The sequence below is a fragment of the Squalius cephalus genome, assembly GCF_949319135.1.
Source record: "Squalius cephalus genome assembly, chromosome: 9".
NCBI lineage: Eukaryota > Metazoa > Chordata > Actinopteri > Cypriniformes > Leuciscidae > Squalius > Squalius cephalus.
In genome coordinates, this window is record NC_137130.1 from 14,927,528 (window position 1) to 14,952,602 (window position 25,075).

General features: G+C 38.4%; 1 protein-coding gene across 4 annotated transcripts in view; it reads right to left on the reverse strand.

The window, feature by feature from the left end:
• Window positions 1–273: 273 nt before the first annotated feature.
• The window catches only part of clybl (citrate lyase beta like), a 71,471-nt gene continuing 46,669 nt past the window's right edge, over window positions 274–25,075 (reverse strand). For 2 of the 4 annotated variants that reach the window (XR_013822300.1, XR_013822301.1), the window contains 7 exons: window positions 15,049–15,237; window positions 9,782–9,883; window positions 9,092–9,185; window positions 8,715–8,882; window positions 3,348–3,472; window positions 2,724–2,792; window positions 1,484–2,364 (listed from right to left, as the gene is read on the reverse strand). Coding sequence is in view for 2 of the 4 variants with exons in the window: in XM_079881576.1 (XP_079737702.1) it covers window positions 2,269–2,364; window positions 3,348–3,472; window positions 8,715–8,882; window positions 9,092–9,185; window positions 9,782–9,883; window positions 15,049–15,237 (774 nt within the window). In the remaining 2 variants the exon portion in view is untranslated. Of the gene's footprint in view, window positions 2,365–2,723; window positions 2,793–3,347; window positions 3,473–8,714; window positions 8,883–9,091; window positions 9,186–9,781; window positions 9,884–15,048; window positions 15,238–25,075 lie in introns of all 4 variants that reach the window. The other 2 variants (XM_079881576.1, XM_079881575.1) reach the window with 2 other exon arrangements.

Sequence of the window (25,075 nt, forward strand, 5' to 3'; positions counted from 1 at the left end):
GACTGTGTTTCAAGCCTAATTGAGTGCTGTCAAGATTAGGTAAGGTCCTATTCGTGTTAATTGTATTGTACTCTCTTTGGGAATACCAGTAAATGTATTTAAATAATTCCGCCTTGTGAGCTGAAAAGATTATGTCAACTTACAGGCATAATAGAAATGTCATGAAAAATGACAAAGAAGTGGGAGGAAGTAGTATTTCGGTGAACTATGAGTCCGCAAATCCTTTAAACCCTGAATCATTGTCTACACAGAGCAGTTCCAAGCTAATTAATAAAAGAAATGGTGCCTTTAGTGCAATGATCAGAGGATTAATGCTACCGCTAAATGTAATTTCACTCTATAATAAATATCACATACTTCTATTACAAACATAAATGACAATAAAGGCACAAAAACCCATAAGGTAGGGGTCAGCCAAAAAAAAAGCTCGTTTCAAATTAATGTCATATCAATCAACAGTCATATTTTCTAGAGGCTTAAGTTTCAGAGGTCATCATAGGAGCTCTTGTGTTTTGGTTGGGTGGTGTTAAAGGGATGGTTCACACATTTTTTTTATTCTGACATTAACTCACCCCTCCAAACCTGTATGGATTTATTTCTTCTGCAAAACAATATTTCTAAAAAAAAAAAAAAAAAAAAGAAGAAAGAAAGAAAATAAGTTTCTTCTGAATGTTTCAGCAGTTTTTTCATATAGTTCAAATAAATGTGGTCTAAAAACATTTCAATGTATGGACAGCAAAGACATTTTTCAAAATATGATGACAGGATATATATTTTGTACTATACCTTAATGCCAATATCAATATTAATCACATCTAACATTCAACTAACAAGTTTGTAAATAAATAATAAATATATTAGTGCTGTCAAATCACATTTACAAATGTATATTGTAAAAGTGTATAATTTAGATAATTAAACGCAGGACGGCTCTAGGTGAATCTCATCGCATTGGCCTACCAATCCTACGGTCTTAGGATCTGATTGAGAGTCTTCAGACATGCTTAAAGAGCGCTTAGAGCGAAAGGGCTTGTCTGACATGAGTCCAAAAAGACAATTCCAAAGAAAATGAAAAATAAATGAGTGCAAAAGGCAGAGAGCATGGAGGGGTGGGGGGGCGTGGAGGGGTGTGGGACGGGTGCCAGGCCGTCAGCTTACTGTCGAGCCCTTTGGGCCACTCACAGCAGCGGCTTCCATATTTTTGTTTGTGTCCCCAGGCTGGCACGGATCTCAGGCCGAGTCGCTTGCTACAGACACTATTGATCACGCCATATTCAGTTGTGCTTTATGCAGAGGCCTATATTACCATAGTGACCAACTGAACCATCAACCATTCCCCCCACCCCCATCCCAGACAAATCCGCCCCAGACATTTCTGCCAAAAATCTCATCAGCTCGTGGGAGACCAGCAGGAAGGAGCGGGAACATAGCGTACTGTAGGATGTATTCATGACAAACACGACATAAACAATAACAACGCCCTCAAGGGTGGAAAGGAAGGTCATTCATTGGGAATGACATCCTAAAGTTTTATTTCAAAAGAGGCATTCTTGTCAAAGTGAGTGTGAGGAACACTGGTGAAACAGACAACGGTCCGCCATGTTCATGGTGACTCCGAAGCTGGATGGAGAGATGGGAACCACTGACCGGGTAACAAATCCATAGAAAACTGCTGATATTTACATAGAGGGATCCCTTGCGGAGCTCTTTGTGTACGTGTTTGCGAGCGAGCGTGTGGCACGCCGCGTAGAGCTTACGCCAGGCTGCAGACACATTCAAGCCTTGTCTTGAAGAACAAAATGACTTGCTGAGTCCCCCTGAAACAAAGGCCTACAATTTAGAGCGGGATCACAGGCTCATTCTCTCGATGTTGGTTTTAGTAAATTCATGGCGGCTTCTTGGCAAATAGCGCTTTGATGTTCCGGGGCCTGGAGGAGCCTTCAGGCTGAATGGAAGCTCAACGGCAGGGCAGCTCTGTTTGTTTGCCCTTTCGCTGGGCACGCACAACCTTTACCACGGTCAATCGTCTACCATGTCACTAGACGTGCACGGGGCGAACATGACACACACACAAACTATTGCATAAAATGGTCATGCACCAGGAATTGCAGAAAACAAAATAATCAATCAATTACTAATTAAGTATCACATAGCACCACATCTCTGTTACTGGTTAAACAAAGCACAGATCGTTTTAGCAGTTGACGTGAAGTGCGCGGCACCGCCAGCATGGTGCAAAGTTTGATGTCTGAGGAACCCAGATTTGGCTCATTTTCCCTGAACAGTTGAAGCCATTGTGACAATGTTCTGAGCCTGCTTCAGAGACGGCATGTCAATCATACTGCCATGAAAGGTGAAAGCCCCCTGAGGAGAAGAGAACAGAACACTGGTTGAATAAAAATAAAGGTAGATATTGTCTTGAAGAACATATCCTACAACACAGTTTTAATGCAATGCATATACAACACTACAAAGCAGGATAGGGTGGTTAGAGATTATATATATATTTATATATATATTTCAAAGGAAGGATTTTTTAAACGCTTGTGTTAATGGTGTTTCTTTGTAATGAATCAGTAACCTAATGTTAGCTTCCAAGCCAGTGTTTCATTCAAGATAGTTGGGAATTTAAAAGTACTAAAATACTAAGAAGCATTAGAATGAAAATGGAGATATTCTTGACAGCTGCAGGAATTAGAGCTGGAAGTCTTTTATTTGCATGCCAGATACTCCTATTCACTGCACCACTGGACTGAGAAGGATATTTCAATCAGTCTACTCGTTCACAACCTCTTAAGAAAAAAAGAGTTTCAATAATTACATGAAATATGCATCCAAAGAAACTAAATCTGCAGTTAAACTGCATCCTGAATGTAATGTTATGCTGATAGAGTCTAAAAATGATTTGTTGAGAGGCAGTAAAACCTCAGGTGGGTATTTTGCAAACATTTTCTGTAACAAATCTGCAAGGAGATCGAAGAAGGCACAAACAAAAAATACAGGAAAACACAAAATAAATCGAGCAACTGTGTCCCGGAATTTCAGTTTGTGAGCAAAGAGCCGATCGGGAGAGTGCTACTGATGCACCCCCAGGCCATCCTTAGCGTAAGAATTACTGGCAGATTGTACATTACTAGCACATCTCAGACACGCGCAGCCCTACCGAGCAGAAAACACAGGACTCAATGATGCACTAAATTAGGAACTATAATATTCAACACCTCATTTGATTTTCTCAGACAAAAGCTACAATGCTGCATGCATCACGGAGGATATCTTGAAGCTATATCAGGCTGGAAAATAATACAGATCTTTGTGTGGAAACTCTGGGACTACTGAATGTGCACCTTTCCCAAATTCTGATGCTCCTCGAATGCAGCGATCAGCTCCGTGGCCCACTTGATTCTCTCTGGACTGGGGGAAAATTCCTCTTGAACGGCCTTGATCTGGTTGGGGTGAATCACTTGTTTTCCTAGAAAGAACCAAGTGCAACAAAATAAACACACACAAATAAGTCACTAACAACATAAACAGTAAATAAATATTCCAAAGAGAATAACATATTTAATGAGCATGTTTTAAAATGAATGAATGGGTGTATGAATGATTAAATAAATAAATTGAAATCCTGAACATTCATACTTCAGTAACATTTATAATAAAATTGATATAATTTTTTTTTATTGATAAAATATTTCTTATTTCTTTAACCACCTATCGTAATGTACATACCAATTCATTCCACAACCAAAAGTGTCCAATAATAAGAGTGAGTAGTATTTGACTAAAGATGTCAGCCCACATGTAGAATAAATATTCATTTCTAAAACTGTATTTATATTTTTAGTGCACCATTAACAGTGCAGCCTACTTACATACAGCACTACAGGAAGTAGTACTATTCTGTAAAAATAGAACAAAAAATCTAGGATTATTTCTCCACATTTAAAGGGCTTTGGCTCAGTAGAAGCAAAGGCATTGGTGGGTATTTTCTCCTCTTTCTCCAGTACAGCTCCCTGACCAAGAATGAATTTAAGGGACACAGCAGGGACAGAGGATGCTATGAATTATGGGTGTCATCCCGATTTTCGCCTTGTGCCCCGCTGAACTCTGAAACTTTACTGCACGCTTAGTTACACTCCAATCTGAGGCAGCCTCTGTGAGACTTCACTTGCTGTTTTTGTTACAGGCCTGTGTGAGAGCCACACACATGTACAGTCACCTCAACACACTTCATGCATACACACTACACATAGACATAGATGTCAAAGACAGCAGCATCAGTTACGTGTGTTAATGATCCAACGCTGGGGTGAAAAATAGATACATATTTTATAAATAAAACTACAAATGACCATGAAATTATCCATAATGTCCATGCACTTACTAAATCTACCTCTAAAAAACACAAGCTTTGTGAGCATCTGATCAATTAAAATGATTTCTTTCTTTTTGGTTTTAAAATTCAGTTTCTTCTTTTTTTAAATTTCTATAATCTATCAGTCAATCAATGAATCAATCATTTTATTTATAGAGCATGTTTAAAACATTTAAAAAAACGTTTTAAAAATAATATACATATATACCAACAAGCCAAAATAAGTAATAATTTTATAATCTGTCGTTTATTTTTATTGAATAATTTTATTAATAATAATATTGATATTAATAAAAATAATAATGGGTTTTAGAAAGGCCCTATGTAAATAAAAAAAATAACAACAACAATAATATCATAACAACCAATAATATTATTAGTATTATTAATTTTTATTTACTTATGTAGGGCCTTTGTAAAACCCAAGGTTGCTTCATTGACACTGTGGGTACCATTTTCAAATATACATTTCCTTTTCCACCCTACTTTGCTGCATCGGCTAAGAAGCTAAAACGGATTACGGTCATGGAGGCTGAAACCTTATTCTCAAAAATAACATCTGTCCAGTACTGCACCATAATAATCAGGGACGTTTTCCCAGATCAAACCTTTAGGTGATGATAAAAAAAATAAAAAAAACTGAAAAATAACTGTTACGCTCCGCTTTAGCTCGTCTCTTAAAAACAAACACAGAAAGGTATCTAGCTGACAGCCGTAGAATTTAATACATGAGAAAACCATTAGCTCCATCTGTGGGTCTTTCCCCAGCTAACCCATCTGAAACAGCTTCTGCCATGTGTTATCTATTGAGATCCCACATAATTTAGCACACAATATTACATATTGCAGCATTATGTCAGTCATATGTTAACACGGTCTTGCAACAGCACAGGTGTTACTTTCTGCATCTTTTACACATTGCCGAAGCCAATACTGCAAGGTACGACAATCTGATGATGCAGCTGAGAGTGAACGAGGCGTCAGGTTAACCAATGACAGCTAAGCATGCGCTTTAATGTAAATAAACCAAACCAGCTTGGTGACTGTGTTTTCTATTCGAGCCAACAGTGCTGCAGAAGGAAGAATCACCAGTGTGTGTGTGTGTGTGTGTGTACTGTCCCTCTGCTGCTCTGGAGGAGACGGCCTGTTGGATCAACACCCTAAAGCTGAGGCTCAAGGTCCATGTTTGTGACGCCCATCCCAGAAAAGACTGGCAGGGGGTCGTTCCCTCACATCAACAAAATATGCCCCTTCCCCAGACTGCCACCTGTTCAGGAGCTGTCTGTTCTGAGCCAGCTAGTGACAGAGTGAGCAAGGGGGGCGTGGTGAGCCCTTACGCCGCGCCGCTATTGGCCGGCTGCAGTGCATCATTAATGTTCCCCAATGCCATTTGGCCAATCACAGGGTGCCATCTGTTTTGAGTATGTCTGGTTGGCTCACTACCATTTAGCAGAGTACCACTGTTAGATGATTCTCAAAATCTCACTTAGAAGGACAGAATTTATGAAAAAGGCAGAAAAACAACAAGAGAAAAAGATAAGCGTGAATAAAAGAAAGAAGGAAAATCTTATTTTGAATGGTCTTAAATAATATATAACCTTTTTATATTGTTTCATTTTAGGAGACCAGCAAAAAAATTCGTATTCATTATACAGCACCATATATGTGTAGCTATGACTCGACATAAGGGCCAAAGTCAATTCACAGGTGGGGAGTTCAGGGAAATAATGTTTAGACAATATGTGTGAAGTAATACATACAAGAGGAGAGAATAAAATTTATGGTAAGACTCATCTTAATTTGTAACTTTTTGGCCTTTCTGTTTTGTACCAGATTTAACTGCTTGTCTGTTGCTAAAGATGTGATCATTGTAGTAATTAGCCCAAATATTATTTTCAAAGGAATATATTTATTTAATAACAAATACATTGGAAAAAGTGTTTCTCATGGTAGATAAAATGCCCGATTAGTTATTTAAAAATATTTTAGATAAGCCTGCCAATTTATTTCTAAGAACACATTGAAGGACATTTTCTGATTACAATTTTAAAACGTTAAAATCAGAAACATAAAGCTACACTTTCCTGATTTAAAATAAATAACTAAAGTACATTTTGAAAATACAAAAAAATGTGATTTCAACTAACCATTTTATTAATAAAAAGTTTAAAACCGTTCTGAGCTTCTAATTATTGTATTTGCATTAAATATTATAGTAATAGATTTGCTCATGCAAGTTTAATACAAAAGAAGCAGAAAAAAATTGGCTAAACTACATTTATCTGCATGCAATCTTAATTGCCTACGGATAAAAACCCACTCACTGACACACACTTCACACTGAGGGTGTAAACTGTAAACAGTGTTTCTGTAGGCCTCCTCACACAGGGACCTCAGACTAGCAGTGGCAAACAGAACGGCGGTGAGCTGAGCGCATGCTACACGAGGAGCCGTTCCAATTCAGACTCGCGCGAGAGGCAGAAGAGAGTCATCAAACCCGACCCCACCTGCCTAATGACAGGCTGCTGAACAGAGCGCCCGGCTGATGGGCTGCAACATGGCATGGTCAACCCGCGGGCTGGCTGCTGGGGAAATACAAACAACCAACCTCGCAGTGGCACCCTGATGGACATCCTGGGACACCACAAACCGTAAAATAATGATAAAAAGTAAAGACTTCAGTTGGCTAACATGAATATTTGCATTTTTAAATTGTTGTATGGTAACCAGTTTCTGCCAAAATACAAAAATTACTCAAGTAAAAAAAATGTACTGGTAATTTACTGCACTGTAGTATCCATTACAATCATCAAGAAAAAAAAAAATGTCAAAGATTTTGAAAGTCTTTTTGATAGTTTGAAGGCAATCCAATATTAATGAATTATTATTTTACAGTAGTAATAATAATATGGTATTTTTGGAGAGACTATGGTTATCATGGTCATTTTTATAATGGTTGTAAATGTGTTCATTAAATATTATAATATTCTATTAAATATAATATTCTATAAAATATTTTCCCCGGAGTTGAATGATAATAAAAACGGTGGCTTAAATTAAATTCAGCGTTAGATGAAATTATTGATTAATTTTGATGTTTAAAAAAAGTTTTCAAAAAATGGCATGAAGAAAAACAAGACAAGTGAAATGTTCTTTAGCAGAGGAGTGCGGTGTTCTGGAGGAATGGCAGTGCTAGTGTATACAGGGATGTGCATGGAGAACAGTGTGTATTCTGCAAACAGCAATTACATATTCATTAGCGAAGGCTCAGAGGAGGGCTGTGTCTGGCCTCCCGTGGCCAGTTACCCGCTCACCAGGACTCCACACACACACACACACACACACACACACACACACACACACACACACACACACACACACACACACACACACACACACACACACACACACACACACACACACGTATGTACACACAGACGCACGTACAAACACACACACACACACACACACACACACACACACACACACACACACACACACACACACACACACACACACACACACACACACACACACACACACACACACTTTCCTGGCTAGAAACCCACACATCGCTAAGCTGTGAACATACGTCTATCTCCCACAAACACACTCGCAAATAACAGATACACATTCACACAGGCAAATAAAAAAACATTCACGCATGCGCACACTGATAAACACATGCCAGTAACTTTCTTTTTAAAATTTCATGTACCGTATGTAGGATATTAAATGACTGGGTAATAAATAAAATCACCAATGCAATATGGGCAACATTATAATTATAAAACAGATGCCACAAAGTGTTGCAGATTTCAAATATAACAACCAGCACTAATGTCAGCACTAATAAGGTAGATATCTGATCAAATATAAGATGTAGAGGAACACAAAGGTGTAGGAACAGAAATACTAAAAAATACACAAATCAACCCACTAATCTCCAGAGGATAAAATATATAATTTATGAAATGTAATTAATATTTTCATTAAGGAATTTTGCAAGTTAAATACAAGTTGTGCTCTATTTAGCGCATCTGTGGCAAGTTGTCCATTACCACTTGTTTTTAACCTGGAATATCCCTTTAAGACTGGAATATTATGTTGTCAATCACTTGTCAATCACTGGTTCTCTTACTTGTTTTGCTCATGCAACAGAAATGTTTACCAAGTTCTGCCAGTATATTCTCTATATGCTATTATGCTTATGTTAGTGCATGAATTTTCATTGAGATCCTAAATCATTTGAGAACCAAGACCCACTTAAAGGAGGACCAGGCAAAAATGCAATACAGTAAGTGAACAGAAAAGAAAAATGATGCAGTCAGCGTACCAGTGAAGCCCATGAGTGCGCCCTCTCTGGCCTGCTGCCTCAGTCCATCCACATCCTGATAGTCGATGTAAACAAGGTCGATCGCCTGGAGACCGAACGCTTTGGTGGTGACCACCACTTTCTGCCGAGCGTACAGGAGTTCTTTAGCGTCTTTAGTGCGTGTGGCTCCTAGATCAAAAACATCATTTTTAAAAATCCCAAGCATCATATAACAGATAAATATGAGCAGTTTGAAGGGGTATTAATGACATATTATCATACAATTGCATCTTTTACATTAACTTATCATTATTTTTGGTGCTGTCACAAAACAAAGCAAAAAAAATAACAAAGTGGAAAAAAGGTTTATTAAAGAGAGAGACAAAAAGATAGCAGACCTATGCTGGCACAAAAGTCATCTGACCCAAAGACAACTCCGTCATGATGAAGACCTGCCTTTGGCCCAAGATCTCGAAGTGCTTCACACACTGTCTTCAAGAGAAAGAGAAAATAAGAGCTGTGCAAATGTGTGTGTGTACTTTGGCACTCAATCAAGTCACAGAGTCAAACGACTCTAATTTTCCACCAATACTCCCTTTATCGCTGTCCATGCCTCTGTTCTTTATATTTGTGTTTAGAAATGGAACTATATCAGATATTAAAAAAAAGAAACACACACACACACACAATTAATGGCCCGTCTCTGTCCCTGTGGATGGAGGAATCTAGAAATCTGTGAAGACCGTCCAAGGCTGAAACTAACCCCAGAACCAGGACTAGTGAGAGACAGTCTGGAATGTGATATGACCGTGTCAGGCGCGGAGCAGATGGAATTTCTTGAATGCTTTTGTTGGGTTCCAAATTAATTTCACTTCTTGCTGTGACTCTGCAAAATTTCCCTGTCTTGGCTCTGGGATTCTGTCTAGCCAGCACAACAGAGGGTTTGGGGGAGGGGGAAGAAAAATAATCAAAAGAAAAAAAGGAACTGCATATTTTATAAGCAGACAAAAAAAACATGACTTCGGCCATTTTTTTCCTGATAGGGGCATTTTTAATATCTATAACTGAAAATATAAGGTGTTATTTACCTTAAAATTCAGCAGACCCAAAGCAGTTTCCACAAAGGTGACCAAGCGGATGGGTTCCTCAAGCTCTCTGCCTTTTAAGTACCGCTGAAACCTGTCAACAAACTGAAACAAACACACACACACACACACACACACACACACAGTCAAAAACAGTTTAAACAGAAGACATTGTTTAAAAGCCAAGCCTAATTAAATTGAAAAACTTCTGACTCAGGGTTTTGGAGAAAGAAGAAGAATAAAGAGATATGGCTTCAAAAACTTGACAGGATTCACACAGTCTTTGGACAACTCCTGTTTCACAGGGGCCCTCGAGATATACTACAGGTTCCTGTCTGAATTTACAAAGAAAGGAGCGCTGAATATGAAAAGGGAAGGGATGAGATTTGAGCTGTCTGGGAGTGCATTTCATTTCAGTTTTATGCAGAGCCTCGGCTTCCCCCGGCGGACAGACTCGTGAGACTTGCGATGTGTGATACGACACTTCTCCGAGCTATTCATTTTACCGCTAATATTTGAGCTTACCTAAGAAGGTTTTAAAATGAAGTTTGGTGCTTTGAAGACCAAAGCATTCTGATTTTTTCCAACAGACCAGTTCACAGCTAGCCGTGGACTGCCAGTGGGGTTGCCCAAATTCCAAAATCTATCATCTGGAAACACACAAAAGCTCCCTCTGTCAGATATTTTCTTTTAAAGCCTGTACAAAAATAAAAGGAGGGGGGAAGGGAAGGGAAGGGAAGAGAAAAAAAAAAAAAAAAAACTCAAAGCAGAAAAGTGTAATTCCCTGTCCCCCCCGTTCCGTCTCTCTTTCACACATTGGGGACAGCAGATTAAAATAACCTCAGGTACGTCAAGGCTAGTTTTCCAAATAAAGGCTAAAATATCCCACACACACTTGTTTTATTAGCTCAAAGAATATGCCTTCATTGAGGGATTTTTTTCTAATGGGGGAATTTTAATCATCTCCCCATTCAATCTCAGTAGGATAAATCATATCTGAGAGATTTGCATAAATATAAACCATCAAAGACTTTTCATCTTCAAAGGGGTTTTCAAGACCCAATAAGCTTTGTACTGTAATCATCTGAGGTCACAACCCTGCAGGAGTAATGCTGCTATGGCAACATAAAAACGCCAACGGCTTAGCATAATATTCCCCTCGAACAGAGAAAAGGGAGGGAGAGGGTAGGGCTTGTTTGGCGACCCTTCCTTTTTTTTCTCACTGTTTCTTTTATCAGACGCCACACTGCCCTCTCCGACGGCTCGGTATTTTTGCGCAAAATTATAGCCACTTGGCAGAGAAATGAAGCATTTATAGCCCTCAATCAAACGAAAAGCTCGGTCCCGTCACGAGGTGCCATTAGGAAGTCGATGAGTGACAACAAATTACAGGTGTGCTTTTACTACACTGAAGTAATGGGAACGGTCAGCCCTTTCAATATTTACACAGTCTGAGCATTGAACCGCACTTGTGCAAACGCTAATACCACTCTCAGGTGACAAGCTTTTCCGGTCGCTATAGGCCGCTTGTGAAAACCCACACTTCTCGACAACAAGTGCCACGGCGGCCCCATCCACCATGATCCGGATGGAAACGAGGCAGGGATTTTGGGGCGAGGGAGCCGCTAGAGCGAAAAAGGCGGCAAGTGGATAAGTTTCAATTAATTCTCTTCAAAAGAGGGCCAGATTAAATGTTTCCGGCCTGCTGAAGTGCTCATTTCACCGTGTGGTGGTGGTGGTGGAGGGGGGAGAATTAGGAGCGGACGGGGAGGGACGGGACTCGAGCTGGTTCCTTTCAGGACTCAGTAGTGTGGCGGCCAAAGAATGCACACAGCTCCGAATCTGTGGGAGAATTGTCTGTGGACAAAAGGAGGAGGGGGGGAGAGTTACGCCTGTTATAGTCCAATAAGCCTTGTCAGTCAAACAAGCACAGAGAGAGAGGATAGAAAGGGAGAGTAGAAGATTTTCACACAAAAGGAAACAAGTAAGTCCATCTTTTAGCAACAAATCAGTCTGGAGGTTCCTCTGCTCATCTACGTTAAAAAGGGGAAGAAAATAAACAACAGAGGGATTTAGGGTCGGTCGGCCGCCGGGACGAGAAGAAGAGGAGGAGAGAGAGATAATCAGGCTTGTAGTGGTACGACTTTGTGATGTGTGTTGGATTAGACACTCACTGACTGCTCATCAAAAGACACAAACACACACATAAGGGAAAAAGAGATATTTAATGCTAATTTAATAGCCGACGATTATTTTATTAAAAAATAAACAGTAAAAAGTACCATTATTAAGCTCCCTCTTCATTCCAGAGTAAAACATGTTACAACATCACTGGATTACTCAAACTAAAAACAATTAATTTTGTTAAAAATAGTTTATTCAGCATGTTGTTATTTTCTTTAACTTGCGAAAGTTGCGGTGCATCCAGATTTCCCTCACAAAAGCAACCATAGCTTCTGCAGTTACTGTTACTAATGTATGCCTAAAATAAAGTAAAAAAATAAATAAAAATAGTTTAAAGCAAATAGAATTACAAAAATAATCAGTTGTTGAAAATGTAATGAAAAACGTCTGCCATTGATTGGTCAAACAGGTAGTCCTGCCCCCTAACTCATGCCATTGGTTGAATCAATGTTGCTGTGTCAGACAGCACAAACAAACAGACCAATAACAGCACAGAACCACTGTCCTTTTAATAGGAATTAACCTACAAATGACTTGCATGGTTTCTGCATATTAAACAGTTTTTTTTTTTGTTTTTTTTTTGGAGGATAGTTTTCACTAATACCAAGATACCACAAACATAATTTGTGGCAACAAAAACTGTAGTAACTATGCTATTTATTTTATTTTTTTACAAAAACTACAGTGACCAACCGTGGTCAATTTTGGTAAGGACTCTATATAACCAAGTATGATAATGTATCTAAAATGTTCAGATCTGTGAGACACAACAAAAGGAGAAAGATATAAAGAGAAAGATAGAAACATCCTCTCCTTTCATGTTTGTCTCACGCCACTTTCAAAGCAATGGGCCCATGTCAGGTCAGTGCTACATGACTTCCTCTCCGCTCACAATCTCCCATATCCTGCTGCGGCTATGAGCTCGACCGTGTGCAAAGCATGTGGAGAGCATGTTCTAACCCCCACCACATATGTGTGCACTTTTTTAATGCATTCACACACACTGTATTACTCAATGTGACATATGTGTAGGGGTTGTATTGATTTTCGAGTGGCTTAGTGGATAGTGAATAGCAGATAGCGTAGGTAATTTTACTTGGACAAAACTCTGAAAATGGGGTTATTTTACATGTGGCTGAGAGAGGAGGATACCCGATACCAACTGTATGTAACAACGATAGTAAGATTATAATATAATTGGAATATTACCGAGTAGCAGTAAGTATATAAAATATATATATGTAATGTATATTAATAAAAATAAAATCATAATCATATATACACACACACACACACACACACACACACACACACACACACACACACACACACACACACACACACATTGAGTGATGATTGTTGATGATTTAAGTTGTTGTTTATGAACTACTCTATGGACGGCAAATATTTTTCAGCAATAGACAAAATGGCAGTGAACAAGAATGAAAGAGAGAAATATGAGCACCTGTCAGCAATTAAAAAGGGAAGAAAAAGAGCGGCCCAGGAAATATATGAGCACTAATTAAAACCACTAGTTAAAAACTTCCTGCTTCAAGCCTAAACTAACTGTGAGCAACAGACTAGGGGCCCCCTCCATCTCTCAGCCTCCCTCCCTCCCTTCATCTACCTAGTTAAGACATTGTGGCTTCTTTCAGGTCTTTTCAGTGCTCATGCGGAGTAGCTGAATACTGCAGATTAGGGCTGGGTTGGCTGGTTGGGGGAAATGAGCTGGAGGGATTTGGGGGCTGGTGTATTGGCTGTGCTGGGGGCCTCCTGGGGCCGACTACCAGAGGAAGCCCTGCTTTGATGGACGAACAAACGTCTTGAAGAATCCTCAACACCTCCTGCAACTCACACATGGAGGTGATCAGGAGGAATGAGTGTTTTGTGGCTTTTAGACCATGTCTGCTAGCTTTAAGACCTATTTGCTAGTGTCACTGACTGACTGACCGGCCATCTCTATAATAATGAGATCTACGAGTGGCTTAAGTGTCCACCAGCTTTGATTTTAGAATATTTTTGCATTAAACATCAAAGCTCAACATTGCCAGCTTCATGGTAGGTTTATTGAAGAGGCCCTGTGCTTCCAGGGGAAAGAAGTATTTTGTGACATCTGTCTTGTGAGGCTAGTTTTAAAATGTCATGGCTTTCTTGAGCTGATGCCAAGATATACAGCCCCATTTCTCCCCGGGCCTGACTACAGAGATCAAGTCCTCTGTACAGCCTAATAGAAAAGATTGTTATTATTGCTTTGAAAAGACCTGTGGTTTCTTCTTACCCTGCGAGTTCAGAGAGTGTTGTGTTCTATACAAATGATGGAAAATGCAAGAGCACATTAGAGGTATTTTTAGTTTCTCATTTTTCACATTAAGCAGATCATAGTCTTCAATTTGTGGGATAAAATGATCACGAGTGTCACATTAACTATAATCTAACCATAATCATATGGAAACACATGAGTCCTTAATGTACAATTCAATGTTTGCTAAATGTACTGATAAAAAAAAAATGGTGTGGAAAAAAAACCCACATTTGCTTTCAAAAGTTTGGGGTCTGTAAGATTTTTTTTAATGTTTTTGAAAGAAGTCTCTTATGCTCACCATGGCTGCATTTATTTGATCAAAAATACAGTAAAAACAGTAACATTATGAGATATTATTACAATTTAAAATAACATACATTTTAACATGTATTGTGTATGGCAAAGGTGAATTTTCAGCATCAGTCTTGCTCAAGAAACATTTCTTATTATTGACACTTTTGATTTAATGCATCCTTGCTGAATAAAATATTTTATATATGACCCCACACTTTTGAACAGTAGTGTACAGTATATGGAAAATGTATGATTTTCAGAAAATACTGACTAAAACGTTGCTCTGTTCCTCACACAAAGCTGCCATGGTTAAGCTAGACTTGAAAAATAAGACATGGGTTGTATGGACTTCTTTTATGGTGCTTTTAAAATATTTTTTTTATATTACATGTATTCTTTTGTATTCCACAGAAAGTGTATAAATATTAACAGAGTGCTCTTTTAGGTCAACTCTTTGTTTAAAGTGCTTAAAGAGTCATGATTCACTCACCCACTGCACCTCTCCTGTGTTCTCCACCTTTGGCAGCATGAGAGCTGTGGGCAGCACGTCCGCCTGTAGAATAACCTCCATGTCAGCTTCGGCCAGGCCGCTAGACACAGAGTTCAACCGCACACACTTCTCCGTACGCCCCAGATCCAGATCAGCCAGCATCTTTGGGATGGTTTTCCGAGCTTCCTCCTGTGAAAAAAGGAAAAAAGAAATCACTTGTGCCATTGTGTCAAAAAGTGCTTATTTCTCCACAGCAGATAATACAGCATGACATTTCTCAATGCAGGCTGGACCACAAAATGAAAGGGTGACCCAACTGTTTATGCTCAGCTGGGTCACTATTCAGTGATGTAATAAACACACAATATGATTGCAAATAAACACTGAATGGTTATGTTACCCAATTCAGACTCTCTATTTGACAAAGAACACAGGCTTGTGGGTATAAAACCTGCAAAAAAAAATGATTGAAAGTAGGTTAGGCAGGTTTATTGTTTGCTTTTGTGCTACTGGATGACTATGATTTGTGTTTACCTGATAAACGGGAGGAAATATGTCACGTATGAAAAGCTACAAGCAATAAAAATGGCCATTGGAGCACTTTTAAAAAGATAAAGATGTATCAGTTTGGACGAGCGGATGTTATGTGAATTTACAGGGAAGTGGCAGTTGGCGTCTGGGATTACGGTGCGGAAAAAGATCTAGTGAGAGGGATCAACCTCACTACAGCTGATCCACCAAAGGCCATAAAATGAAAAGCCCTGCACACAAGTCTTCCACACAAACACCACAGACACATGACCAATGGAAGTGGAGGGAGGAAGAAACAAAGTTAAAGCCAAGTTCCAGGGCCTAACTGTGACACAGCAGCACACGCCAGGAGATTCAAACCAGATGCAGCTCAAGAGACTGAATGTAGGTGGGAGGGAAAGGTCCAAAAAGATGAAGTTTCCATTGGTCGGAAAACAGCACTCCGTCCAAAGGGAAATGTGGTCTCAGTTAAACAGGAGGAGGAAACAGTAGCTCAGGAGTTGTCAGGTTAGATCAGAGGATGGATGAGAAACGTTAAGAGAAAGAGGGGAGGGGGGTTAGCTCAGGGGTTAATTTAACTTGAATAAGAAACTCCTTAGGCTAGGTCATCCTCACACCGTCCACACAACTAGGGTCACCTCTACCCAAAAACTGTTGAACTTTAGCCTAGACCATAAAGGCCAAATACATGGCATTTATATCACGATTAGAGATAATTCATAAAAAGGAATTCATTAAATGATAATAATAAATAATTAAATAAATATTAGTATAATAATTAAATAACAACAACAATAATAACATTGAAATAAATAATAATAAAATGAATTAATCTTACATGGTATGTACGTTTTTTTTAATGTTTTAGTCTAATAATCATCCAGGTGTTATGGTGTCAAAAAACACAAAAAGGAAAATAACAAACATGTGGTTCGGTATATCAGTTACAAGACACTTAAACAAAAATAACCATTATACATGTTGGTTATAAAAAAGGGCAAAGATAATCAATCTCTAGTCTAGATCTGCAACCCCCTTTTTAGATGAGCCTGCATGACCGTAAAACTCAGCCTTTTGAACTGGTAATCACAACCGGTCTGGATTCAGACTCCCTTAAACTAGATCTAAAATAACAATGCTGTCAACCATTTTTATTAGAAAAAAATGTGTATACAAGCTGTGAAGTCTTCTATATGACATGTGAAGCATTGCAGATATACTAGCAAAACAGATTAAAACCAAAACACAGTCTAGACACTCGCATGTCTAAACTAACATTGTGGTCCTCAACTTACAGTTTATGTTGAGAGTTGTTGAACTGCAAAATGAACACAAAAGATTCCTCAATAGGAAGTCATACTGTATGTACACTTATAGCCTATAATATATTTGAAGATCACAGTGGTAATATTAGGAGGGCCGACGGATTTATGAAGCCATAACTCAGCATTCGTAAAGCTGTTCCATGGTGGATCCAGTTTGAGTCCTCCAGTATAATCCAAGACTGATCCAGTGTCTTTGACACTGCCGAACCACTGTTCTTTGTATGTCTGGTATCACATTCACTCTTGAACAAAAACATGAGGCTTTGAGTAACAAATCAACATCAAAAAGCACCTATATCAAGTCAAAAGATATGAGAGTAGCTAGAAATGGACCAATCAGACTGAAATAACCACTGAATTGTGTAATGCTATATCAAACCTTCATGCCACACGATTCTCTGCTTTTTATCACCACATCTCGCTTTGAACTGATATTCCCGACAGAAAAACATTTGAATTTCTATCAGTAGGAAGGGCTCGCTATTTCATCTCCCCTCACAGTAAATTGACAGAAAGAACATTCTCGAGAAGATCTCGGGCTCCTGAGGGGACCCAGCCATTCCGAGCCGGAATAAAAGTACTTTGAAAGCTGAAATGTTTTACATTAAATGGAAGCCCGTCCAACTAGTTGCTTCAAAAGACCCTTCCCCAATCACACAGCATCCCACAGAGTGACCAGGAGAATCGCAGGTTTGAGGGATCTTTGATTCCTTCCATCAAGCCCATCATTAAAGCTCAACACAGTATCATGACAGCACATCCACAAAACACTCAAAACAAAGGACAGACTTTAAAGTTGGTAGACGCTGACTTCTCATTTTTTTTTAAAAAGGCCAGATCTTTTACATTTGTAGAGAATTTGGACTCCAACTGTGAGATATGTCAAGAAATGGATCTGCGTTTGGATTATTTAGTGTCTAATCAAAGCGCAGGAAAAATGTGTGGTTTGTATGACATTTGAAATGTATAATGATTTTGTATAGATTTGCATTATTAGAAACGAGAGCAAGAAATGTGAGAGGGAGGGACAAGAAGCAACTCAATTAGATATATTTCCATTTAATGTTTCTCACTCTATCATTTTTTCATCCCAGCTTCTTCCAACCAACCATGACACTTACGATTTCAAAAACGATGTGTAATCTAAGCAAACAATGTCTCACGGACAGTCTGACAGGTGACGCACCGGGCATCTGGAGCTCTATTCCAGATGAATGACTAACAGATCCAGCATCTGATTCCGCATTTGTCCGGTTACGCATGAGAGGGAAGCCTGTCCCTCTAGGCTCGCTGCTAGATTCTCTCAGCCTCTCGAAAACCGCCACTTCTCTTCACACTGTGAGGCTGAAGAATGATCTGTTACTACTTCAGAGCACTGCTCAGGCAGCTCACATTTTACTGACTGGTTCTGCCAATCAAAACAGAGGGCTGTAATTTGATAATGAGAGAAGGACAATATGTGCACTTTTCTTTAAAACTCAGCGTTTTGTGATACGCTGGGCTGCACTGGACTCCCAGCATTAAGATGATAGAGAGGTTGCGGGATTGAAGCATTCAGATGGGACTTTCAACATCTGCCGTTCACAGTTAACTGGAGGCTTACTGTTCATGGCCTCTCTTTACTTCTGTTCTAGAAGTACTTGAAATGTCTGTCATCATAATCTGATTTTAAGCAACACAATCTACACATTTGATAGCTGTGCCAGTAAAAACTTCAACCTAAACAAATAATGTTTAAATGTGCCAACAGTGTAGCCCTGTGATGCAGGATGCATGTGAGAATTTCTTCTGCTTTTGAAGTGCTGAAGGAAAAACATCTAAGCTTGTGATGAGAGTGGGAACAGAAGATATTTGTGTCTCTGGGGAAATGACAGAGCTCAGTTTTTCTCAGGGATTTGTACTGCATCAAAGTTTTATAGGTAGCAACTCTGAATAGTATTAGATAATTCTCTCAAAGACAAAGAGAAAACACCATACAGAATTGCAAAGTAAAGATCTCTGTAACTTTTCAAAGCTGATTATGATTGGGCTTTTTTTAGTTGTATTGCAATCATAAAAGTAGACATGTAGACACTTTACACAAATATAGGGCCTGAATTGTTTAACAATTTGTTTTCTTTTTGTCACAACCCTTATATTTTCACAACCCTGTTACCAAAGTTTTGCATATAATTTAAAAATAGATTACAGGAATATACATTAAAAATTAATACAAATTTTAAATATATATATATATATATATATATATATATATATATATATATATATATATGAAAATATTTGTTTGACACTGTGGAACAGGGTTGAGCTTGACAAAGGCAGTCAACACTACAATTTAATGTACAAAGTAAGAAATTGGAATGATTTTATTTATTTTAATTAAAAAAATGTACATTTCTTATAACAGAATAAAACTAAATTTTACCTTTTCATGAAAATTTATAAACTGGATTTTTTTATTACACCAGCCCATCTCTACCTGGCCATGCTCTTTATATTGCAGACACGAAGGTGTTTCTTACCCAGTTTCTTCTTGCTGGAAGGCTGATTATTTGCTAGACACTTATAAAAGCAAAGGTCGTATTTTTAAAAAGTGGCATTACATGGAGTACCCGGGGCACATGGAGTGTTGGCAGTAACTGACTTTCAATTTTCTAGCCATTAGAGTAGTTCACACCTGCTGCCTGCCAGAGCTTTATAACAAAGTCACCTTTCTGTGTCAAGTGTGCCATGTAAAGCAAAGGAGAACTTAAATAATAATAATAATAATAATAATAATAATAATAATAATAATAATACTAACAACAACATGCTATAGGACACAACAAATCAGAGTAATAGTCCTTCAAAATAGAGCGACGTGAAAGTCCAGTGAATTATGCAATGCGATTATCTTGCTAAATCAAGCTTAAAAAGCTGGAACATTTTGACGTTTATCAGTTGTTTATACAATATAGCACTGATCCAACACAAACCACGAGAGTGTGATCAAGTCACATTTCGTCAAGAAACAAAAAATAATAATTATGATAATAAATAATAATAATAAATATAGCTGCAAGCAGCAATGAAAGAGCAAAGCACAAAAAAGGCACAATAAGTAATGCAAGCATGGCTGGGAGCTTCAGAGCAACTGCAACAATGAGTAATTAAAGACTTTAAAAAATTTAGTGTCAATATGCCAAAGCGTTGCAGAGTTACAGCCTAAGAATCAGCTTGGCACCATGCCTTTTAATACATTTTTGACAGGAATAGACTGAAGATGATCTGAGCCGATTGCCGAAAATTGGTCAAGGAGTTCGAAAAAACTAGGTTTTCAAATCAATTTTTGTAACGATTCATTCATGCATTCATAAATACAGCATTTTACGACAAAATTCAAAATGGCCGACATGGGAAACTTGGGAATCATTTGACTTGATATGCTGCACTGAATCAAAAGAGTTATTAGCAAAGTTATAAAATATAAACTAGCCATTGGAGAAAAAATATTAATATATAAAATGTTATACATCTCCTGACCAGTAAGTGGCGCTGTGCAGAAACGCAGCAAGTAGCCTCAGGTCATGCTTGTGATGACATGTACCAAGATTGTTCTCAATATGCTAAAGCATTGTGGAGATATAACCTCACATCCATTTTAATGCGATCATTGTCGAATTTGTTTGTGCTTTATTCGAGAACTGTTCGGTTCATCAAAAAGCTTTGAATAACTTTATGCCATCATTGTTTCTAGCTCTTACAGTTCAAAAGTTATTAGCATAAACGTAAGTGCAACTTTGGACAGTTGGTGGAGCTAGAGTAATTGAATTAGAGACTAAATTGATCTGGTTAAATGTTCAGACTGTCCTTCATATGTGTGCCAAATATAATCATTTTCCCACAAACATTTATATGGGCTGCCATAGACTTCAAGAGCGGTAGTGGTAGTAGTAGTAGTGGTGGAGGAGGAGGAGGAGAAGAAGGAGGTGAAGAACATATACAATAGGTGCCTTCGCATCTTTGCTGTTGGCCCCTAATAATAAATTATAAAATTAAAACGCAGATTTGGCATGAACATATGTTATTTGCACTGCAAGATAAAAAATGGGTTAACATGTATTAGATAACATGCTAGATAAAAGACTTTAAAATTTTAAAAGACTGTAGATAAATCAAGTTGACAGTCTTTTTCATTCGTAATGTTGTTGAATCAAATTCTTCATGGAGCTAATCTCTAATCATATGTTGTTATTCTGATAAGAGCACATTTATCCATTCATCGTAAATAAGGCCATTACACATCAACCGGTCTTAAACACCTCTCATAAGCATTTATCATAGTGGGCGACAGTTTATGGTGCCTATTTTACTTTTTTGGAGTTCGAATGCCCTTGGTCAATGTCTATTTTCATTGCATGCCTAAACACAGCTTGAATATTACAAAAAAATAATAATCTCCTTTTCAGTTCCACAGAACAAAGTTAGTCAAACAGAAGTTTAAAACAACACGAGAGTGAACAAATGATGGGAAAATTCAAGTTTTGTTTGGTAAATGACCTCCTTAAAGTAAGCTAGAAAAAAAACAGGCTCTACTAGACCTCAGATTTCACACGCCAAATCTTATAAAAACATGTACAGATGACCAAATCTATCGTGTCATAATATTGAATTTACATAAAAAAGCAAAATGATGTCAGTACCGTGATGTTGGAAGAAATCTTTCAATCTCTTCCTCAATCATCATCTCTCTCATTCAGATCCAAACAATCGGGACCACCCTACTTCACTGACCCCTCAATAAACTTTAGCCTAGTATGACTACACAGTGCTCATAGCTCCTGTGACGAAGGTATGACACACACACACACACACACGGTTGACTGGCAGGCAGTTTCTGGCAGCACACAGGCTATCAGAGTTCACTAATGCTGGGGATCCATTTTCTGGATAAACGCCTCAGATCGCTGTTTGTTTCTCTTGGCAGCAGAATGCCCTGTGTTCCTCTGCTGCACCCTTTGATGAGAACCCTCTCTTCTTAAAGGAATGGTTCATCCAAAAATGAGCATTCTGTAATAATTTACTGACCCTCATATCACTCCAAACCTGCATGATGTTCTTTCCTCTATGGAACACAAAAAGAGAAGTTTAGCTGAATGTACACAAGCTACTCTTTTTCATACAATAGAAGTACATGTGACTGGACCTGCTGAGCTAAATGAAAAAAAGAGCATCATAACAGTCGTAATTATTTAAAAATCTTATCAGGCTTTCAAATCTCATATGTGCACATTTAATATGCATATATTCATTTGTAGAGAGTTGATGACACTGATTAATTACGTTTCTGTCTTTTCCTCACACATGTTGTCTGTATTCCTTTTATGGTGTTTTTTGTAATTTTTTGAGCTTGGCAGGCCCTGGTCGCCATTTACTTTCACTGTATGGAAAGAGCAGCGTAAACATTTTGCTAAACGTCTCCTTTTGTGCTAAATGAAATAAAGTTACAGGTTTGGTACGACATGAGAAAGAGTAAATTACATCATTTTACTCTCTCTTTAAGACACAGTCTTTGTTTCCTACTCAGACATCAACAGCCACCAATAAGCACTAGGACAGCTTTCTACAACAACCTCCCAGCTCAAATGAAGAGGGCTAAATCTAATTATTTAAGAAATGTGGACTTCACTAAGACTCACTAAATCTACACATCAATACACTATTGCAAAGCATTGTGGCACCCCCTCTTTGAACTGACTCATAGAAAGTGTGGCAGAAGAAATCTGAGACGACTTCAAAATACCGGCATTGCATTTTAAGCTTCTATATCAAATAACAGTTGGTTGCATAGATTATGGTAAATTGGAAATGTTGACAGGAAGCCAAAGTATTACACTTTCAAATAAGCTCAAACTGAAATCCAAGACTACAATAGTGTATTATTAAGCCAGTCCTGACAAATAGAAGATGCATACTGTACTTGTGAATGTATACGAGTGCAAAAGATAACAGAAACGTTCCCACAAAGGGCGCTATTGCTATGGAGCTATACTGCAAAACATTTTAGTCATAGCTGACATATTAACTACAGATACCATGTTAAAAATATAAGCCATTTCTTTTCACCAAATCATTTCATCTACTGCCACCATCAGGGTTGACAAAGAAAAGACACCACAACATAAACAGACTGCTGTGACACAGTCAAAAACATTTGAGCTCTTATTATCACAAACATGCAACTTTGCGTTCTTTTTGTTCTTGACTTTCGGTTTGGGGTCGGTAATTTTTTTTTTTAAAGTCTCTTCCGCTCACCAATGCTGCATTTATTTGAACAAAAATACAGTAGAAATAGTAATATTGTGATATATTATTACAATTTAAAATAATTGTTTTCTATTTTAATATATTTCAAAATGTAATTTATTCCTGTAATGTCAAAGCTGAATTTTCAGCAGTCATTACTCTAGTCTTCAGCATAACATGATCCTTCAGGAATCATTCTAATATGGATATTTACTGCCTTAAGAAACATTTTTTCTTATTATTAACATTGAAAATAGTTATGTTGCTTAATATTTTTTGAGGAAACATTAGCTATGTTTCCATCACACTGTTTTGATCACCCAATGAATTAGGTGCGTTTCCATCAAGTTATTTGAGCGGATAATGGTGGTATTGATAAACAATATATAGTATGTATAGTATAGTAACTAGTTTGGATGGAAACCCAGCTACTGATACTTTTTGTTCAGGGTTTTGAAAATAAAAACATGTCTTTACTGTCACTTTTGATCAAAAAGTGTTGAATAAAAAGTATATATTTCTATATTCTCTCTCTCTCTCTCTCTCTCTCTCTCTCTCTCTGACACATATACATATATACATATATTACACGACCCCAAACCTTTGTTTGAATGGTATGTTATTTAACATGTTATTTAGTCAAAGACATCCTACCCAAATTAAATTGTAAAAATAGAATTGGTTATACATTTAAAATGTTATTTTAAAATTGTATTACTCCATCAAATAGCTTCAGATTGGCAAGTTACTTCTTGGTAGCAGCTAGTTATGGCTGGCTCTTTTTCAAAAGTAGCTTAACAATCATTATATATCTGAAACCAAGCTACTTATTATTTAAAACAGCTTCTCCAACACTGATCTGGATTTTCAGAAACGTCAAAATCAGAACCGAAAATAAGCAAACACATCTCCATCAGACTGAGCCGAACCAGCAAACCTGTTGCTTAGCAAGATGTTTCGCACTTGCTCTGCTGACTAAAGAAAGAGTGTAGAGAAGTGACAGAAAGGTAAAAAAAAAGAAAAAGAGCAGGGATAACTGTCATGATTCCAAGCATCAGCCGTCTCCACCCACAGGTGAGTGCATCAGATAATACAAGGGTCGATGCCAGTGACACTGCACAACCTCAGAAAAGCAACAAGGACAGACACACACACACACACACACACACACACACACACACACACACACACACACACACACACACACACACACAGACAGCCATCACAGCTCGAGTGTGCCCGTAAGCAGGGGGATTTATTCTCTACATACGGTGCCGGGTGGTTTGAGGGAGCTCGGAGCTGATCACAGAGGATCCGAAAACAACATCCGTCCACTTTCACACTTCAGTGGAAGAGGTGGCCCCTCCCGGCAGGGCTGCGTAGTCTTGCCATCTGGAGAATAAATCGAGTGTGAAGTACAGTATAGTTTGGGACCAAGCTCCGTGGCGGCAGCTCAGCAGTCAGTTCATTAGTTCCAAACTTCCAGGGATTGGAGCTGGGAGGGGGGCAGTGCGGAGCGAAGCTGCCGCGGAGAGAAAGGGGAGGCGGGCAGGGAAGGAGAGGGGGGAAAAGGAGCCGTTGAGTGGAATGCCCCAAACTGAGCGGCTGTCTATAGGGCATCTCTGCCACAAAACACACAAATAAACAAACTCGCCCCCGGAGCGACAAAAGACAGGTGTAGCCTTCAGCCCCTGCCGGGGGGAGAAAAGGACAACTTCCTACCCCTCCTAATCAGTAAGGAGAGATATATTTACATACTAACTGTATGCTAGTGTGCAGCCATCATTTTAGAAGTGAGGGGGACAGAAACGTTAAGTGTAATAATTTTTTTTCTCAATAGAATAAAATATTTCATCTTATTTCTTGCTTTTAACTGGCTAATAAAT